The sequence below is a fragment of the Malaclemys terrapin genome, chromosome 12 (assembly GCF_027887155.1).
Source record: "Malaclemys terrapin pileata isolate rMalTer1 chromosome 12, rMalTer1.hap1, whole genome shotgun sequence".
NCBI lineage: Eukaryota > Metazoa > Chordata > Testudines > Emydidae > Malaclemys > Malaclemys terrapin.
The window spans coordinates 5,974,752-5,990,277 of NC_071516.1; the positions used below are offsets into that span (position 1 = coordinate 5,974,752).

General features: G+C 45.5%; 1 protein-coding gene across 4 annotated transcripts in view; it reads left to right on the plus strand.

Moving 5' to 3' along the window:
* The window catches only part of LOC128845879 (peroxidasin homolog), a 66,403-nt gene that overhangs the window by 20,453 nt on the left and 30,424 nt on the right, over positions 1-15,526 (plus strand). For all 4 annotated transcript variants that reach the window (XM_054044936.1, XM_054044939.1, XM_054044938.1 and 1 more), the window contains exons 3-6: positions 7,817-7,888; positions 8,114-8,185; positions 11,815-11,886; positions 14,348-14,419. In XM_054044936.1, the coding sequence (XP_053900911.1) occupies positions 7,817-7,888; positions 8,114-8,185; positions 11,815-11,886; positions 14,348-14,419 (288 nt within the window). The remainder of the gene's footprint in view (positions 1-7,816; positions 7,889-8,113; positions 8,186-11,814; positions 11,887-14,347; positions 14,420-15,526) is intronic.

A 15,526-nucleotide genomic window follows, 5' to 3' on the forward strand; every position in this document is an offset into this window, starting at 1 on the left:
ATGAAATGCAAAGCTGAAGACATGGGCTCATCAGAGTGGGGTGTAAGAGCTTGCATTACAGAAGTGTTCATCTCGGATCATGGATTTATTCTCCCTAGGAGGATCATGCTCTGCATGACTCAACCCCTTTGCTCTACCAGTTGCACATGTGCTGCTTCTGCATTTCCTGCTCCAAACTGTTGCCTTGAGTTTCTGCAAGCAGATAATGGTAGTTCATTTCCTTTCACTCCAGAGATGGCTGTGTTTCCAAAGTGAGCAAAATCTAGTGTTTTGCGTCTGTTTCCAAATTTAGAACCCACTTGTGCATTTCATCAAGAAAGATTGCTGCTCTGAGAGCTCGTATGCTTATATAAATGTAAGGCTTGGTCTACACTACCCCCCCCCAATTCGAACTAAGGTACGCAACTTCAGCTACGTGAATAACGTAGCTGAAGTCGAAGTACCTTAGTTCGAACTTACCTTGGTCCACACGTGGCAGGCAGGCTCCCCCGTCGACTCCGCGGTACTCCTCTCGCCGAGCTGGAGTACCGCAGTCGACGGCGAGCACTTCCAGGTTCGACTTATCGCGTCCAGACTAGACGCGATAAGTCGAACCCAGAACTTCGATTTCCAGCCGTCGAACTACCTGGTAAGTGTAGCCAAGGCCTAAGATATAGTATGTCATTTCATACCTATACGTTTTGGGGAGAACGTGCTTTATTCTTCATATGTAACAAAGCATTTGAATCCCTGTTTTAAGGGCTGAACTCAGGGCATCCTTAACTTAACAGCTGGCACTTCCATAATCATCATTTGAATGCCAACAGTGCGCTTGGTTCTGCACAAAACTCAGAAGCAGACACTGCTCCTGCCCCAAAGAGCATATCATTTGGCCCCAATCCTGGAAGTGACTCCATCCAAATGGACCCTTTCACCCGTGTGGAACCCGTTGAAGCCTTCCTGCTTATAGGCCATGAGTGAGCAAAGCACTAAGGCATTTAGCTTAAAGTTAAGCACATATTTAAATCCCATTGAAGTAGATGGGACGTAAGCATATGTCTAACATTAAGCATATTCTATGCTTTGTGGAATTGGGGCTAAGTCACATGCAGGATTGGAGCCCACCTGTATAGAAATTACTGTGGGGGAGGAGGATCGAAAGGCAGAGATGGGCTTTAAGTGCCTAATTCCCATTGACTGAGTGAAAATTGGATATCTTTGTGCCTTTGACTATCTCCCTCTATGTTCTCAGTTCCCCGGCCATCTAGCTAACCTTTGCTGTTAGGCTTCTGGTCCATTAAATTAACTAAATGTGATGTGCCAGACACACCACTCCCCACACATAAATTCCAACTAGCAGGCGTGTGCCAGTTCTTCCTTGTTCAGCTGTCTAAAGTTACCCCTGGCGAGCTCCCCATCACTGCTTTCCTAATTCATATCAGAGCTTAATTCTCTGGAGCTCTCAACAAGAAACCAAACCATGGTGTGTGTCAAATGCTCCAGCACGGTTGGTCCTGTCACTTCTCCATGACACACTTCCCCCCTTCCCCTGTGGGACATGAGATGGCTCGGGTTGTGTTTACCTGTTTCCCATTATGGAGTCACAAGGTTGGGAGGAAAGTCTTATGTCAATGGAATGTCATTGCCAATGCAGCCTTTATTCCGGGGGGAGGAGGGGAGAGGAGAGAAAACATAATTCTTATTCTCTTCCACAAAATGCAGGCAATTAATCAGGAGTTGTTTAGATGGGAATTCACTGAAGTCAGCTGGAGATCTACCGCAATGTGAGGTCACGAGCGGTGGTGTGGAGACTAACAAGTCCCAAGCATTTAGGATACCCGATGGAAAGTCTGTATTTGCACATATGAGAGGTTAACTTCTCTGCTTTTGCTCCTCTCAATCCTGTTTTGGTGAAATGTGTTTGTTACAGCCCTGGCTAAGGATGGTCACTAGCCGGTTGTATTGGGCTCAACCTTTAGATCCCTGTGTTGTCAAGACAATTGGTACATTCCTGGGGTGTAAACTTCTTGTCTGGCTCTCCTCCTTGGGATGTGGGGTCCTCAGTCCAAATGCCTTCTGGCTGCAGACCAGTGCTGAGTGTTCCAAGCCGCCCACCCAGTTTGTGTGTGCTCTCCCCAGAGTCCACACCGTGAGCACTCTGTATTATAGTCTAGCGCTTTGGGGACCATGTGACAGCATTATTGTACAGTAGCTGGCATTTGTGAAGGGCATAGACTCCACTGTTTTAAAATAGGCCTTTGCCTGAGAAATAAAATTCCAGCAAGCTTCACAGGAAGGTGGTATGGTCCAGAGCTAGGCTAGGAATCTGGCATTACGGGTTCTATTCCTGGCTCGGCCACTGGCATAGTGTTTTGACCTTGGGCATTGCACCTCTTTGTGCCTTAGTTTCCCTGTCTGAAAAATGGGAGTGATGCTACTTGTCTTTCTTTGTGAAGTGCTTTGAAATTTTTGGATACAATGCACTAGATAAAAGCAAAATACTATTATGGGGACCTCTGTGGCCTTCCTTTGGATTTCAGAATAAAAGGTGTTTGGGGGATGGGTTAGAGGAACCAGAGAGTTCTGTCTTGAATTATCTAGCCATTTGAGGTACTACATAGTGCTAGTCCTGTACCAAAGAATGTTGGTCTACTGAGAGCTGATTAACTCAATCCCCAGAATGTATGTTTGTTTCTTTCTTGTTTGGAAACTCTCAATTCCAAACCATTTTATCAGCAAGAAGGAATTTCTGGCCACACATTGAAATAACTTTTAAATGCAGTTGTAACTTCTCCAACTTTCTCACAAGTACGTACAACATCCTGGGGTGATGCTTTTTATATTATTATTTTTAAATTGATTTCCCCCCTCCAATATGCCCACAGCTTATTTACTATAAAGGAGGGGAGGAGGAGTATAAAAAAGGCAAGTAATATTGATTGTAGCCCATGGCTTGCCAAATGGGAAGAGAGAAGTACACATGTTAAATCCACATTCACTATTTACCCATCATCAAATAGCGATAATATTGTAAATTCTACAAAAAAGAAAGAAAAGAATCATTTAAAGTAACTTTTCAGCTGTGCTCAGCAAATGAGAACAAAATTTCAGATGCAAAGCATAAAATAAATTTGATTTTTAATATTCTTGTTAACAGTTATGGGCCTGATTGGTTGTTCCTTGTGCACCCCAAACCAATTTTGCAGGAATACGACCTGTGTCACTGAGGATCCAATTTAGATATTTTGGGCCAGATCCTCAGCTGGTGCAAACTGGCATAGGGCCAGATCCTCAATGGTGCTTTCTCAATAAGGTATCAAACAAATAAACTTTGATACTTTTTATTTCCTTTCCTTTCCCACAGGGGGTCACTGAGGCACACACGGTTAACTATTTTCCTTTGATCCAATCCTATCTCCTCTAGAACGTTTACTTACATATGCTTGTCTGCAAACTTTAGTTTCAGCTTGTTCGTACGAGATTCCTGCCCCCATGGAAATTGGTGGGAGTTTGGGAGTTTTGTCATTGACTTCAGTGGGGAACCAGGATCGAGCCTTTAGGTCCCATCTTGGCAAACCGTGAATGGCCCGGATCTTGCAAGCTGTTCTATGTGGATGGACTTCCACAGGGATCTGTTCATAGGGAACAGCTTGTGGGATCGGGACCTAAACTCTTAGCAGGACACTGAATCGCTGTCTTATCTACTGATCTCTGTGACAGCAGCTTTCTTGGTTAGGAGGTCCACTGCCTTGCAGCGCGCTGCCCTGCTTAGAAACGGCTGTATCTTTTGGATCTGAAATTAACAAAACAAAACCAAAAATCCTGGCCTTTCTCCATCCAGTTTGTATTTTCAGGGGATATTGCAATGTCTAACCAACTAAGGACCAATAGAACTGTCGTTATTTTTATTCCCTGTCTCTAATGTGCTTGGATCAGCATTGGCTGCTTAGCAGATTACGTTGTACTTTATAAATTGTCTGCAAAAAACCTCACTTTTGAGTACATTTCAGGGCACATTGGAAGTGTGAGAGTTGGGGTCAGGCCCCTCCATGCATTAGGGGGGCCTGTGGCAGGAATCAGATAGTTCTGCTTCTAATTGCTTTTTAAACTCTCCACAGATTTTTGTGCATTAAACAATGGGGTAACAGAAACACAAATACATTGGTGCTGTGTGTACAGTTTGCATTTACAGAGGGGGTTATTTTGCTTTGATCGGGGCAAAGGACTGGATCAGTACCATCAGCCAAATAGCTGTCAGGCTGAAATGGGGTGGGCTGAGGTTTTAAACAGCAGCAGAGTTTGGAAATACAGAGGGTTTCACTCTGAAATCACCTGCTGAAGTCACACCAGTTCCAAACGCATGGTTATTACATTTGTATCTAGAGACCCCAGCCAAGATCAGGGTCCCGTGGTGCTAGGGGCTGTACAAAACACCGCACGAGACAGGCCCTGCCCCTGCTACCTGGTGGTTACCTGGCAGCCTGCATGAAATGACTTGTTGATGTCCATTGTAGTGGACAGGTGTCCACCTCCCTAGCAATGACATCATAGCCATGGGGACCGACCTGCCTTCTTCCCGTCGGAGTTGATCCCTCCTGCTCAGGATTAAGCCCACGTACAGGGAAAAATTGCGAAGATGCATTGCTGCTGCTGTCTTGTGCTGTACTTATTCTGTGGGTAAATAGACAACATTATTCTCCTGGGCTATTTGGACACCTTGTGCTGGCACTCAAGAGTTCAATCAGCAGAGAAGCTAATTGCTCCGTATTTAGGAGCTGTTTCCTCTTTCAGGTTGGCTGGCTGTTGGAGCGGAGTAGGCTGGTCCAAGGCTTTGCCATCGCCCGGCGTCCTCATGGGGAAAGCAGGCTAGGCCACGTCTCTGGAACCATTGCTTCCAGCTGTGGAGATCTCTCTTGCAGGATCTGTCTGTATTAATCTTTTCTATCTGTCTGTCCGTCCCCCTAGCTACCTGCCGATTTGTCTGTTGATGTTTTTATAATGTAATATCTGGGCAGCTCCCAAGAGACAACAGGCCGGATTTCCAAAAGCATCCATGTAACGTAGGGGTGCAAGTCCATTGACTGTCAATGATATTTGTGCTCTGAAGTCATAGGTGCTATTAAGAACCCACCTTGAGAGCCTGAATTCCCAATAGACCAGCAGTCTGATTTTTTTCCCCTGCATCCCCTTTGGCAGTTGGAGCCATGGTTTTATTTTCCCAATGCATTTCTAAACTCTTGTTCTGCTCTTTCCGCTCCTGCTATTCCTTCCCCTTTCTTTCACCTTCACCTCTTTTCCTGTCTCTGTCAGAGAAGTGAGTTTTATACTTCCTTGGGAAGGCTGTGAGATTTGCGGTCATTCTAGCCTTCCCCAGCAATGGTGCCAGACCTTGCACCTGTTGCGGAGAAAGCTCTAAGTCCCACGCTGGTAAGCTGGACCCTGGAAGGTGGTGTCCTCATCTTAGAGAGGTAGGTTCTATAACTTACTCAGGGTCAGTTCCATGCAGATCCTGGAAAATTAGGACCAAGACTTTGAATAGAACCCAGTATAATCTACAGGGAGCCAAAACTGTGGAGAAAAAGCAGCATTCTCTTCTACACCATCAGAAAAGCAGCTCTCTGCAATGAAGGCGCTCCCAGCAGGTAGTTCCACTGCCCACCCTCTTCTCCATTTCTATCCGCACTATGCAGGGCAGCACTTTCAAAACTTAACTTCTCAGCCTGTGACATTTGCAGTCCGAGCTCTAAATTTACAAATAGGCAAAGTAAGAAAAATGCTGCTTGAGAACTTCTTAGGGTTTGTTTTAAGGATATTTACTTCGTATGTTTTGACCTGTGATGTTGAGAATTTGTGTATTGATGGTTATAAAGTTTGAACTTTTTGAACCTCATCATCTACTGTCATTAAATAATGATTGTGTGCCACCCTGTTTTCTGATGCGCCCCCCCCCCCCTCCAATTTCTTTCAACTGTGAAAATTTAAATGGATAAAAATTGGAAAAAAATCCTTAAAAACCAACATAATAAAAATTGATTTCTACCAAAACTACTTGTAAACTATTTAGTTTAACTGAGGTTGCTTTTGTTTTGACGGATTGCAGATCAGATTTGCATACCAATTAGATGTGCACCTGCTGTGACAGCACACACAAATTGGTTAATTGTACAAACAAATGTACCTTTTTGGTTGCTGGCACATGCAATCATTCATTTGCCTGGATAATCATAGAAATTGCATGTGCAAATCAGATGTGTATTGCATGGGCAATGACCTCTGTAGCTTTTGTATTAAAATCTGACTTCTACGCTCACCAGAAAGAAAATATGAGCATTTTATGAATAGCTTCATACGTCTGGATGGTGTTCTTTACTTTTCGTTTTTACATGTTTGCCCCTAAATTGTTTAGATCACAGAACAATTTGTTGCCATTTTATAATTATTTTTAACCTATGGAATGGGGGTTTATGTTGCTCTGTCGTTTGTGCTCTTATGCCCTATCAAAGCTTGTCCCACTGGAAGACTCACCCTCTAGTATGTATTAACACCAAGGATTGGGAGAGTGTCACATAAAAACCACAACACTGCAATTCATTTTTAAAAATTAGAACTACTTGATGCATGAATGAAAATAACTGTAAGGGGCACTAGATGGGGAGGGCTCTGAGTTACTACAGACAATTCTTTCCCAGGTGTCTACCTGGCAACGTCTTGCCTATATGCTCAGGGTCTAAATGGTCACCATATTTGGGGTCAGGAAAGTATTTTCCCCCAGGTCAGATTGGCAGAGACCCTCGGGGGGTGGGGGTTTGCTGTCCCCTGCAGCATGGGGCCTGGGTCAGTTGCAGGTTTAAACTAGTGCACATGGTGACTTCTCTGTCACTTGAAGTCTTTAAACCATGATTTGAGGACTTCAGTAACTCAGCCAGAGCTCAGGAGTCTGTTACAGGAGTGGGTGGGTGAGGTTCTGTGGCCTGTGATGTGCAGGAGGTCAGACTAGATGATCACAATGGTCCCTTCTGACCTTAAAGTCGATGAGTCTAAGTGGAGGTAAAGAGATGCCACTGCGGGGTTCAGTTTACCTATGGCCTGGCATTGAGAGTTCTTACCATATCTCTACACTACAGCTGCTACCACGGCGCAGCTACGGCACTGCAGCTGTGTTGTTGTAGCACTATAACGTACACGCTTCCTACGCGGGGATTTTTCCATTGATGTAGTTAATCCACCCACCTGCCCAAGCCGTTGTCGCCAGGTTGATGGAGGAATTCTAGCCACAGCTACACAGTGGGTTAGTGGACCTAACAAAGTCACACAAGGCATGACCTTTTTCAGAGCCATGTGACTAGGTCAATCCAATTTTTAAGTGTAAACCAGGCCTTAGGAGGCACTTGGGGATTGGCTGTAATCTGTAGTGGGGCAGCTACTGCAATGGCACAAGCTTTGGGCCTCATCTCCATTCAGAAGTTAAATCGGTGTAACTGTGTCAGTTAGGGGAGTGGGTTTTGTTTTTGTTTTCACCAATACAGCTAGGCCGGTACAAGCGTGGATGCAATTATACAGTATAAAGGTATACTTACACTGGGATGGCGATTCCCTTTCCTGTATGGGAATAGCTAGAGTCGTATACAGCACCTTTATACCAATAGAATTGCATCTAGAGGGGAAGTACTGGTCTAATTATACAGCCATAACTACTTTATAGTACAGACAAGGCCTCAGTTACTACACTTTACATCTAAGACTTCTCAACAGGTATCTGTGCTGCTGTCAGAAACTTTACAAGTCTCGGGCATATTGCATTCACGTGTGTTTGTTTTTTCCTTCTGATTTTGAACAGGCTGCTGAACAATAATTTGATCAAACAAATTGCAAGAAGGTCCTTTGAAGCTCTGCAGAACTTGAAATATCTGTGAGTTGGCACCTCTAAATCCTATAAAATCCAATAGCTTCTATAACTCTGCCAGTCAAGTGCATACTTTGTTTGCCAGCTCTTCTAAATGGCATTGACATAAGTATATCCTAGCTCACACACCAGCTGGGTCCAGCTTTATAGCTCTTTTCTGAGTATCTTGAATACAGCAATGTCCAGTTATCCTAATGCTTCACATTTCTCTGTTCTCCTCTCTCCCCAAAGCTACCTGTACAAAAATGAAATTCAGAGTATCCAGCAACATGCCTTCAAGGGGCTCCATTCTCTGGAACAGCTGTAAGTACAAAAGAGCTCTGTTTGCTGCTTGGGAATATGATTCACTTTGGAAACCCTCACTAAGACACCTCTGAACTGCTATGCCTGGCACTTAAGACTGATGACAGGACTTCAAGAAGGGTTGGTCCTTCCACACTGACTGGTCAATGCTGAAGACTGTTCTTACTTTCATTCAGTTGCCCATGGCCCCAAGGGATATTCCAGCAGCTGGAGATCCCTGTAGTGTAGGAATGCTCTGTCCATGCTTCCCTTTCCCTCCTTTTCCCTCGACGGTTTCCTTGTGCTGGGAGGTGATAGGGAAGTGTGGGAGCCACTAGAAGATCTTTATCCTAAGTGGGGCAGATCTTCACAGAGCAGGGCCCAGTGTCTGGCCCTTTGTTTGAATTTGGGGGCTAGGCTCAGTTTTTCTTTTCTCCAATCCAGCTCATCTATTGCTGGAAGCAAATGGGCGAAGCGAACAGGCAGTATGTTGAGTATTTATAGCAACTGTCGATATTGTGGTGTTTGCATGCATTAAAATGGCTGCTGAAGTCCAACTTTGAGGTACCAAGCAATAGAAAGACTTTCAGACCATGCCTCCTGGGATGCCCCGGGATGATGGGAGCCTACACTCTGTCTAGCTACTGGATCCTGTAATGATGTTTCAGTATTCTGTAATGGTGCCCTCTCTGGCCATAGCTAACTGCTCTCTTTGTCAGTTAGAGCCATTTTTCTTTCCAACTGTCAGCACTTCATGGCCAAAGTGGTATAAGAAAATCAAGGGGTAAATCTTCCAAAGCATCCTCGCAAGTTGGGATGGCTTTGTGCATGCACGGGGGTGAGGGGGAGGGGTGGTTCATGAGAAATCCCTGGTGCGGGTGTGCATGTGCCCATGCACAGTGAGAGATTGTGAGCATAGCGGGCAGGAGGACAAAAACTACTTGAACATGCTGGTGGATGCAGCCAACGGTGAGTCCTTTCTGCCTTGTGCATCATCACCAGCAACCAAGGTTCTGGAGCTGGAAGATAACTGGCTACTTTGCTGTATGAGGAACAATAGGATTCCACTCCACTGCTCTCCGCAGTGCTGATGGTAAGCTCAGCAGAAAGGTTGAGAAGACTCCTGGGGAGCAGATACTGTACATGCTGTAGCGTAGGGGCTCTGTTTAGAGAGACACTTCTAGTCACAACCACGTTTTAACAATGAACAAACCAGATTTGGTGTCAGAGGGATAAAATCCCCCATCTGTTTCCAATCCTTGAAACAGGCTTTTCTCCCAGCAAATCGGCCTTGCTCAAATCCATCCCACAAGCCAACTTTTCAAGTAAAACTAAAACCTGTTTGATGGACAGTATCCGCTGCTTTCCTTCAGAGGAATGAAAGCACGCAACTGAGACTTATTAAAACAAACTCCAGGCTACAGAATCTGAGTCACAGTGGTTTGGTCTTTATTCTGATAGCCAATCTTCTATCAAGATTCATTCGATTATGAACGGAACAGCTGCACGCTGGCTTTTGCAATCATTTCTCGAACCAGTTGGATGCAACTGGTAGAACATAGACTTGTAGAGTTATCAGGGATCACCACTGGAGCTATACTTGGGTGACATAAGGGGAGGAGGCTACTCCTGCCACTTTGATATTTAGGTATTTTTCCTAATCATTTCAGAGCAGTGCTAATGTTCTGGATTGATGTAACAGCTAGTTGGCGGGGGGAGGGAGTGGAACCTTGATTATCCCTGTCTCTGTATTTTTGTGGTTATGCGCTCCTTCATCCCATCCATGCAAAAGGTTCCACTAGAACCCTGTACCATTGGATGGCAGATGTGGCTTGGAATGTTAGTGGAGCCGAGAACATCAGCCCGGAATTAATACATTTTGGCAGAGCTGGGTTGCTCATGTTAAGCACAGGTCAAACTTTGCCACTCCATTGGACCATTCCCCTCTAGGGAATCCCTTCCTCAGTGCCACTTCTACTGTCATTGTTTGACAGGTTTAAACTAGAATCCGTGGTAGAGTCTCTGTAAATTGAAGTCTTTAAACTTTGAGTTGCTGAAGGTAACAAATCAGCCAGAGGTCATGAGTCTATTGCAGGAGTTGGGTGGGTGAGGTTCTGTGGCCTGTGATATGCAGGAGGGCAGACTAGGGCCAGAAGGGATCATTGTGATCCCCTAAAGTCTATGAGACGGCTATCCTGACTATGGTGGGGTGTATAAACCCGCACCAGCAGGGAAACGGTTAAGGAGCTGTTTGGGCTGGAGTAGCTAAGGCTACATCTACACTACAGGGGGGAGTCGATTTAAGATACGCAAATTCAGCTACGTGAATAGCGTAGCTGAATTTGACGTATCGCAGCCGACTTACCCCACTGTGAGGACGGCGGCAAAATCGACCTCTGCGGCTTCCCGTCGACGGCGCTTACTCCCACCTCCGCTGGTGGAGTAAAAGCGTTGATTCGGGGATCGATTGTCGCGTCCCGACAGGACGTGATAAATCGATCCCCGAGAGGTCGATTTCTACCCGCCGATTCAGGCGGGTAGTGTAGACCCAGCCTAAGTCATGCCAGGAATGCAGAAGGAATTTAAAAGGCAGAAGCTCCGTTCAATAAGAGGCAGTCCAGGAAGGGAGCAGGCTGTTAAGTTTCCCAGCTCTCCAGAAGATGTCTGAGAGCGAGTGGAACCTCTGTCCTCACAGATGGGGAGCACAGATCCCCTGAGCTAAAAGGATGAAGAGATTGTATCCTGTGACTTGCGCTGGAGACCCAGTGGAGTCTGGCGTGGACTGTGGCCCATCCAGGGCCCCTTTGAGGAAAGCGGCCGATAACCTGGCTAGCACTGCCCCCGGATTTTCTTTTTTCTTTGCCCCTTTGTTTAACTTCTTTTGCTGACTTTGGGTTTTGTTCATTTCACTTGAGACCCCACAAAGAGGAGAAATAGCCAGAAAGTCTCAGCCGGAGAGCTGAGAGCCCACTGCCACGAAACCATCACGGAACGCTTCCCCTAGGCAGGCTGGACTTACGCCAGTGCACTTTCCAAGTAATATCCAAACGGGGCGCTCTGATGAGGACAGATCCTTGACACCGACCTTGTGTCTTCCGGGTGTTGGGGGAGGGGGCCCTATGTAAGGCTACGTCTCCCCTTCCCCCAGTCTTGCAAAGGACCACCCTATACAGATGCTAGGGAATGCTTTAGGTAGCAGGAGGGAGGAGGGGAAAGCCCTGTACTGTTGCAGCCACTAGCTCCAATGACAGCAGCTTCAGAAGAACCACGTAAAGCTCAGCCCAGGTTAATAGGGTCTCTCTCTGAAGCTATAGTACAGTGTGGTGGTGGTGTTTCTAGGGCTAAGGGGAGAGCTTTGAAAGTCTGGCCTATGGGGTTTTTTATGGTTCAGTAGGGTAGAATTGTTGACAGCTGATAGAAGTTTCTTGGAACGGATAGATAGGGCATGATTTCCCAACCCGGGCTGGTTTTGCACATGCAAATTGCAGATACAAATGTGAAGACCGTCTTCTGAAAATCTGCCCTTGACTGTGCACTGGCTGATTGACTGGTGGACGTTTGTCTGAACCACTCTCCTGCGGTGAGCTATTGTCCAGCCTCGTAAGTCCATTTTTATAACACCATCCCTTGTGCTTTTCTTTTTGTGCCAGTTATCTTCATTTCAACAACCTGGAAACCTTGGAGCCAGAAACCTTTAATGACCTGCCCAAACTGGAAAGACTGTAAGTGAAGAGCAAGGGGGACTCCCTTGCTCACAACACTCTTGACTTCTCATCATGCGGCCCATTGGAAGAGTTTCCATCTTGGGTGATGGGCAGGAAAGTTTCTGAAGCTTTAATTTCAGGATCTGATTTCTTCTGCTTCATTTCCATGGAGCAAAGCCGGGCCTCTAAAATTAAGGGAGACCTGGAAATGAGTTTCCTCAAATCAGAAGACTTTAGGTCCTGGCAAAACAGAAAGGTGGGTGAGAATATTAGGGGCTCTTCCCAGGATGTATTCTGTGCATTCTGACACACACACAACGGGGTGAATTCATCGCTAGCCCTGTAATGGTCAAGCCGTATTAGAATGCTATGATTTTACACTTCTTTTCAGGTCAACATTAGTCAACTCTTGGCACCAATGCCGGAACGGGGTGGGGGGAGGGCAAGGGGCCAAGCCCCCCCCCTTTTTAACATGGGCATAGTTTGGAGGGGCAGGGGGGGCTTTGCCCCCCAAACTGCAAGCCTTGGGCAGGCTCGAAGCAGTGCCGGCAAGGGCTGCGCATCCCAATGGGGGAGCTGATCACAGTGCTGCAGGTGCCAGACAGCGGCTGGTGGGAAGGGCAGGAGGAGGACAGGCTGCATGGCTGGTTCCCAGTGAGCTACGTGCAGCTGCTGGAGGTAGGAGACCGGCTGCACCAAGTGCTGGGGAGAGGGGGCCGCAGGGGGCTAGGTCCATGCGGGAGTGCAGGTTAGGAGAAAAGGGGGCTCAGGAGAGATACGGGGAAGGGGCGCAGAAATCCGCCTTGGCCCCCCCACTTCTACAAAGATTCTGGCGTCCTTGACTCTTGGGCAGTCTGCATGAGAAAATGAGAGGGAAATGCAATCAGAAAAAGATAACAAGAAAAATGTGTGTAATGCCCTAGAATGGCTAGAGAACTAAAGCTTTCCTTTCCTACTCCCCAGTACTACTTAAAGGAACATCGCAGCCAGAACAAGTCAAGTGGAGGTTCACATTCCACCTTCAGTTCAGCAAGCCCTCTCTACATTGGCAAACAAATGTGCTTTACATCCACAAACACTAGAAAGAGGCCCCAAGAAAAAGCCAGGATTCAAACATCCCTGAACTTTAGGATAATCGGGACCTGGATCAAGAGGTTCTAGCTGATCTTTGTAACTTAACAAACTAAAACCCTGGATCTAAATTTCAGGGGAGTTAAAACTCTGCATTTAAACCTCAAATCGAAATTGTGAGGCATGGCTGAACTCTAGGGCACCCATGCACGCATTTCACACACTAGGCTGCCTGTATATTCCTTTCCTGGTCCATTGTTTAATACGGTGAGTTACTCACTAGCATCTGCCAATTTTCCTTTGTTCTGAATTTTAGATATGGCTGCAGACCTCCTCCCAGTAATCATAGACTAATTATTCCATCTTGCTCCCCACCTACGCATACTGGTGTAACTAACTTCCTGTTCTTCTAAGATCCAGGGGTCTTTGAACCATATGTCTCAGAACCTGGAGCTGGACTTTGGTTTTACCTAGAAATAGGTCAAGGGGCTGGTGTTGGATCTGTACTAGACTTAGGATAAGGTTTGGGTTCGGGTTCAAGGTCCCGTTGATTCTAGGATTAGGTTTGGATTTAGATTTTTTAAGGGCACTGGGCTAAAATGAGATGTCTGCTTCCTTGCGTTGGCATCTTATTAGTAATGGCTGCTCTCGCAAAATTTCAGCAGTATCTGAATCCATCCATCCATAGGTCCCTTCTGGTTTTGGATCTAAGCTAGAAACAAAATGCTTGGGATGGGTCCAATCCTAGAGATTCAACCTCTTCCTCCCTGCCCCTTGCAGAATTTGAAGTGGTTTTGATTTAAGAATCTGGTTTGGGGACTTTTTTATTTCAAATCCTGAGTCACTATTTCCAATACACATTCAGCATTTGATGTTGCATATTGCATTGTGTTCACTAGCAAATTAACAATATCCCTATAGCTCCTAGAGAGTATCAAAGTATCATATACACACACACAATAAATTCTGCACATCAGCAAGGTTCTGGTGACCAATCTTAACATTTAAACTGAGCCTTGACCTGGGATGTTATCTGTATAGTATAGAACAGGGGTCGGCAACCTTTCAGAAGCGGTGTGCCAAGTCTTCATTTATTCACTCTGATTTAAGGTTTCATGTGCCAGGAATACATTTTAACGTTTTTAGAAGGTCCCTTTCTAGAAGTCTATAATATAGAACTAAACTATTGTTGTATGTAAAGTAAATAAGGTTTTTAAAATGATTAAGAAGCTTCATTTAAAATTAAATTAAAATGCAGAGCCCCCCAGGCCGGTGGCCAGGACCCAGGCAGTGGGAGTGCCACTGAAAATCAGCACGCGTGCCGCCTTCGGCACACGTGCCATAGGTTGCCAGTCCCTGGTATAGAATTCTGTATAACACTTTGGCACTCTTGATATCCCCATTGCAGATTCTTGCACAACAACAAAATTTCCAGAATTCAGCCAGGAACCTTCTCTCAACTGGAATCCCTCAAACGGCTGTAAGTGGACGACATTGCCTGCAAAGAACAATTGTTTTGTCTTTTATCACATGGCCCGGACCTAGAGACCAATTTGACTGGCTGACAAAGGTTCTAGTTAATGTAGTTCTGGGACAACTGTTATGTCTAGTACACTGTTGTGGTAGCCACACACAAGAGAAGACTTAACCAGTTAGTGGGTTCTTCACTTTGGTGACTCAAATTGCTGTAGTGCCTTCTGCACAATGCTGCAGGTGAGGGTCCCTCTTAGGGCTCAGTCCTACAAAGTGCTCAGTACCCTCCACTCCCATAGCTCATCCAAAGCTCATTGAAGTCAATGAAATGACTCTGCTTGTTAGCCATCCTGGATTCCTTAGATAGATACAATCAGTGAAAGGAGAAATATAGCGGTAAGAGAAGTCTTTTAGTATTTTTTATAGGGACTTGCGATATAACCTTGTGCTTCACTGCATAGCCAAGGAGCATGGTTATCTTGCAACAAACACAAAGCTTATCGTGTGGTGTTCTTCACTTAACCTGGCTTTCTCCTGGTTTTCTCTTTCTTTCACTTAAAAATCCCTCAGACCTTAGAGTTATTTGTTGTTGTTGTCTTAGGAAATGAGCAGGGTGAAAAGTTTTGTGCACAAATCACGGGGTTCTGCCATAATTGAAAAATCTGCGGTAGGATCATGTTTACCCATTCCACTCCAGCCTTCTCTACATTTGCTGCCCACAGAAAAAACTCCTTCTCGTGTTGCATAATAATAATTTATAAAAAGTTGTAAAATTTTGCCCCAGTGTCAAGGATGAGTGAGATGTTTGCAAAATATGGTTACATGGTATGAATTTTTGTACTACCAAATATTTGTTTAATGAAGCATTGTACCCTTTTTCATTTTTCTTATGCAATTTTCACAAAGTGAAACCAGGAACCTTCCACAGCTGAACTTCCAAAAGGGAATGTGGTATAGTCTAAAGTTTTCTTCGGTCTCCTTTAGCCCTGCACCTAGAGTTGACCCCAGTAATGAGATCTGCAGGGAAGAAAGGACAGAATGGACTGAGATACCATTACTCCCATCTCCCAAGGGTGGGGAATGGGTTACAGAGATGAAAACTCCTCTCCAGTCA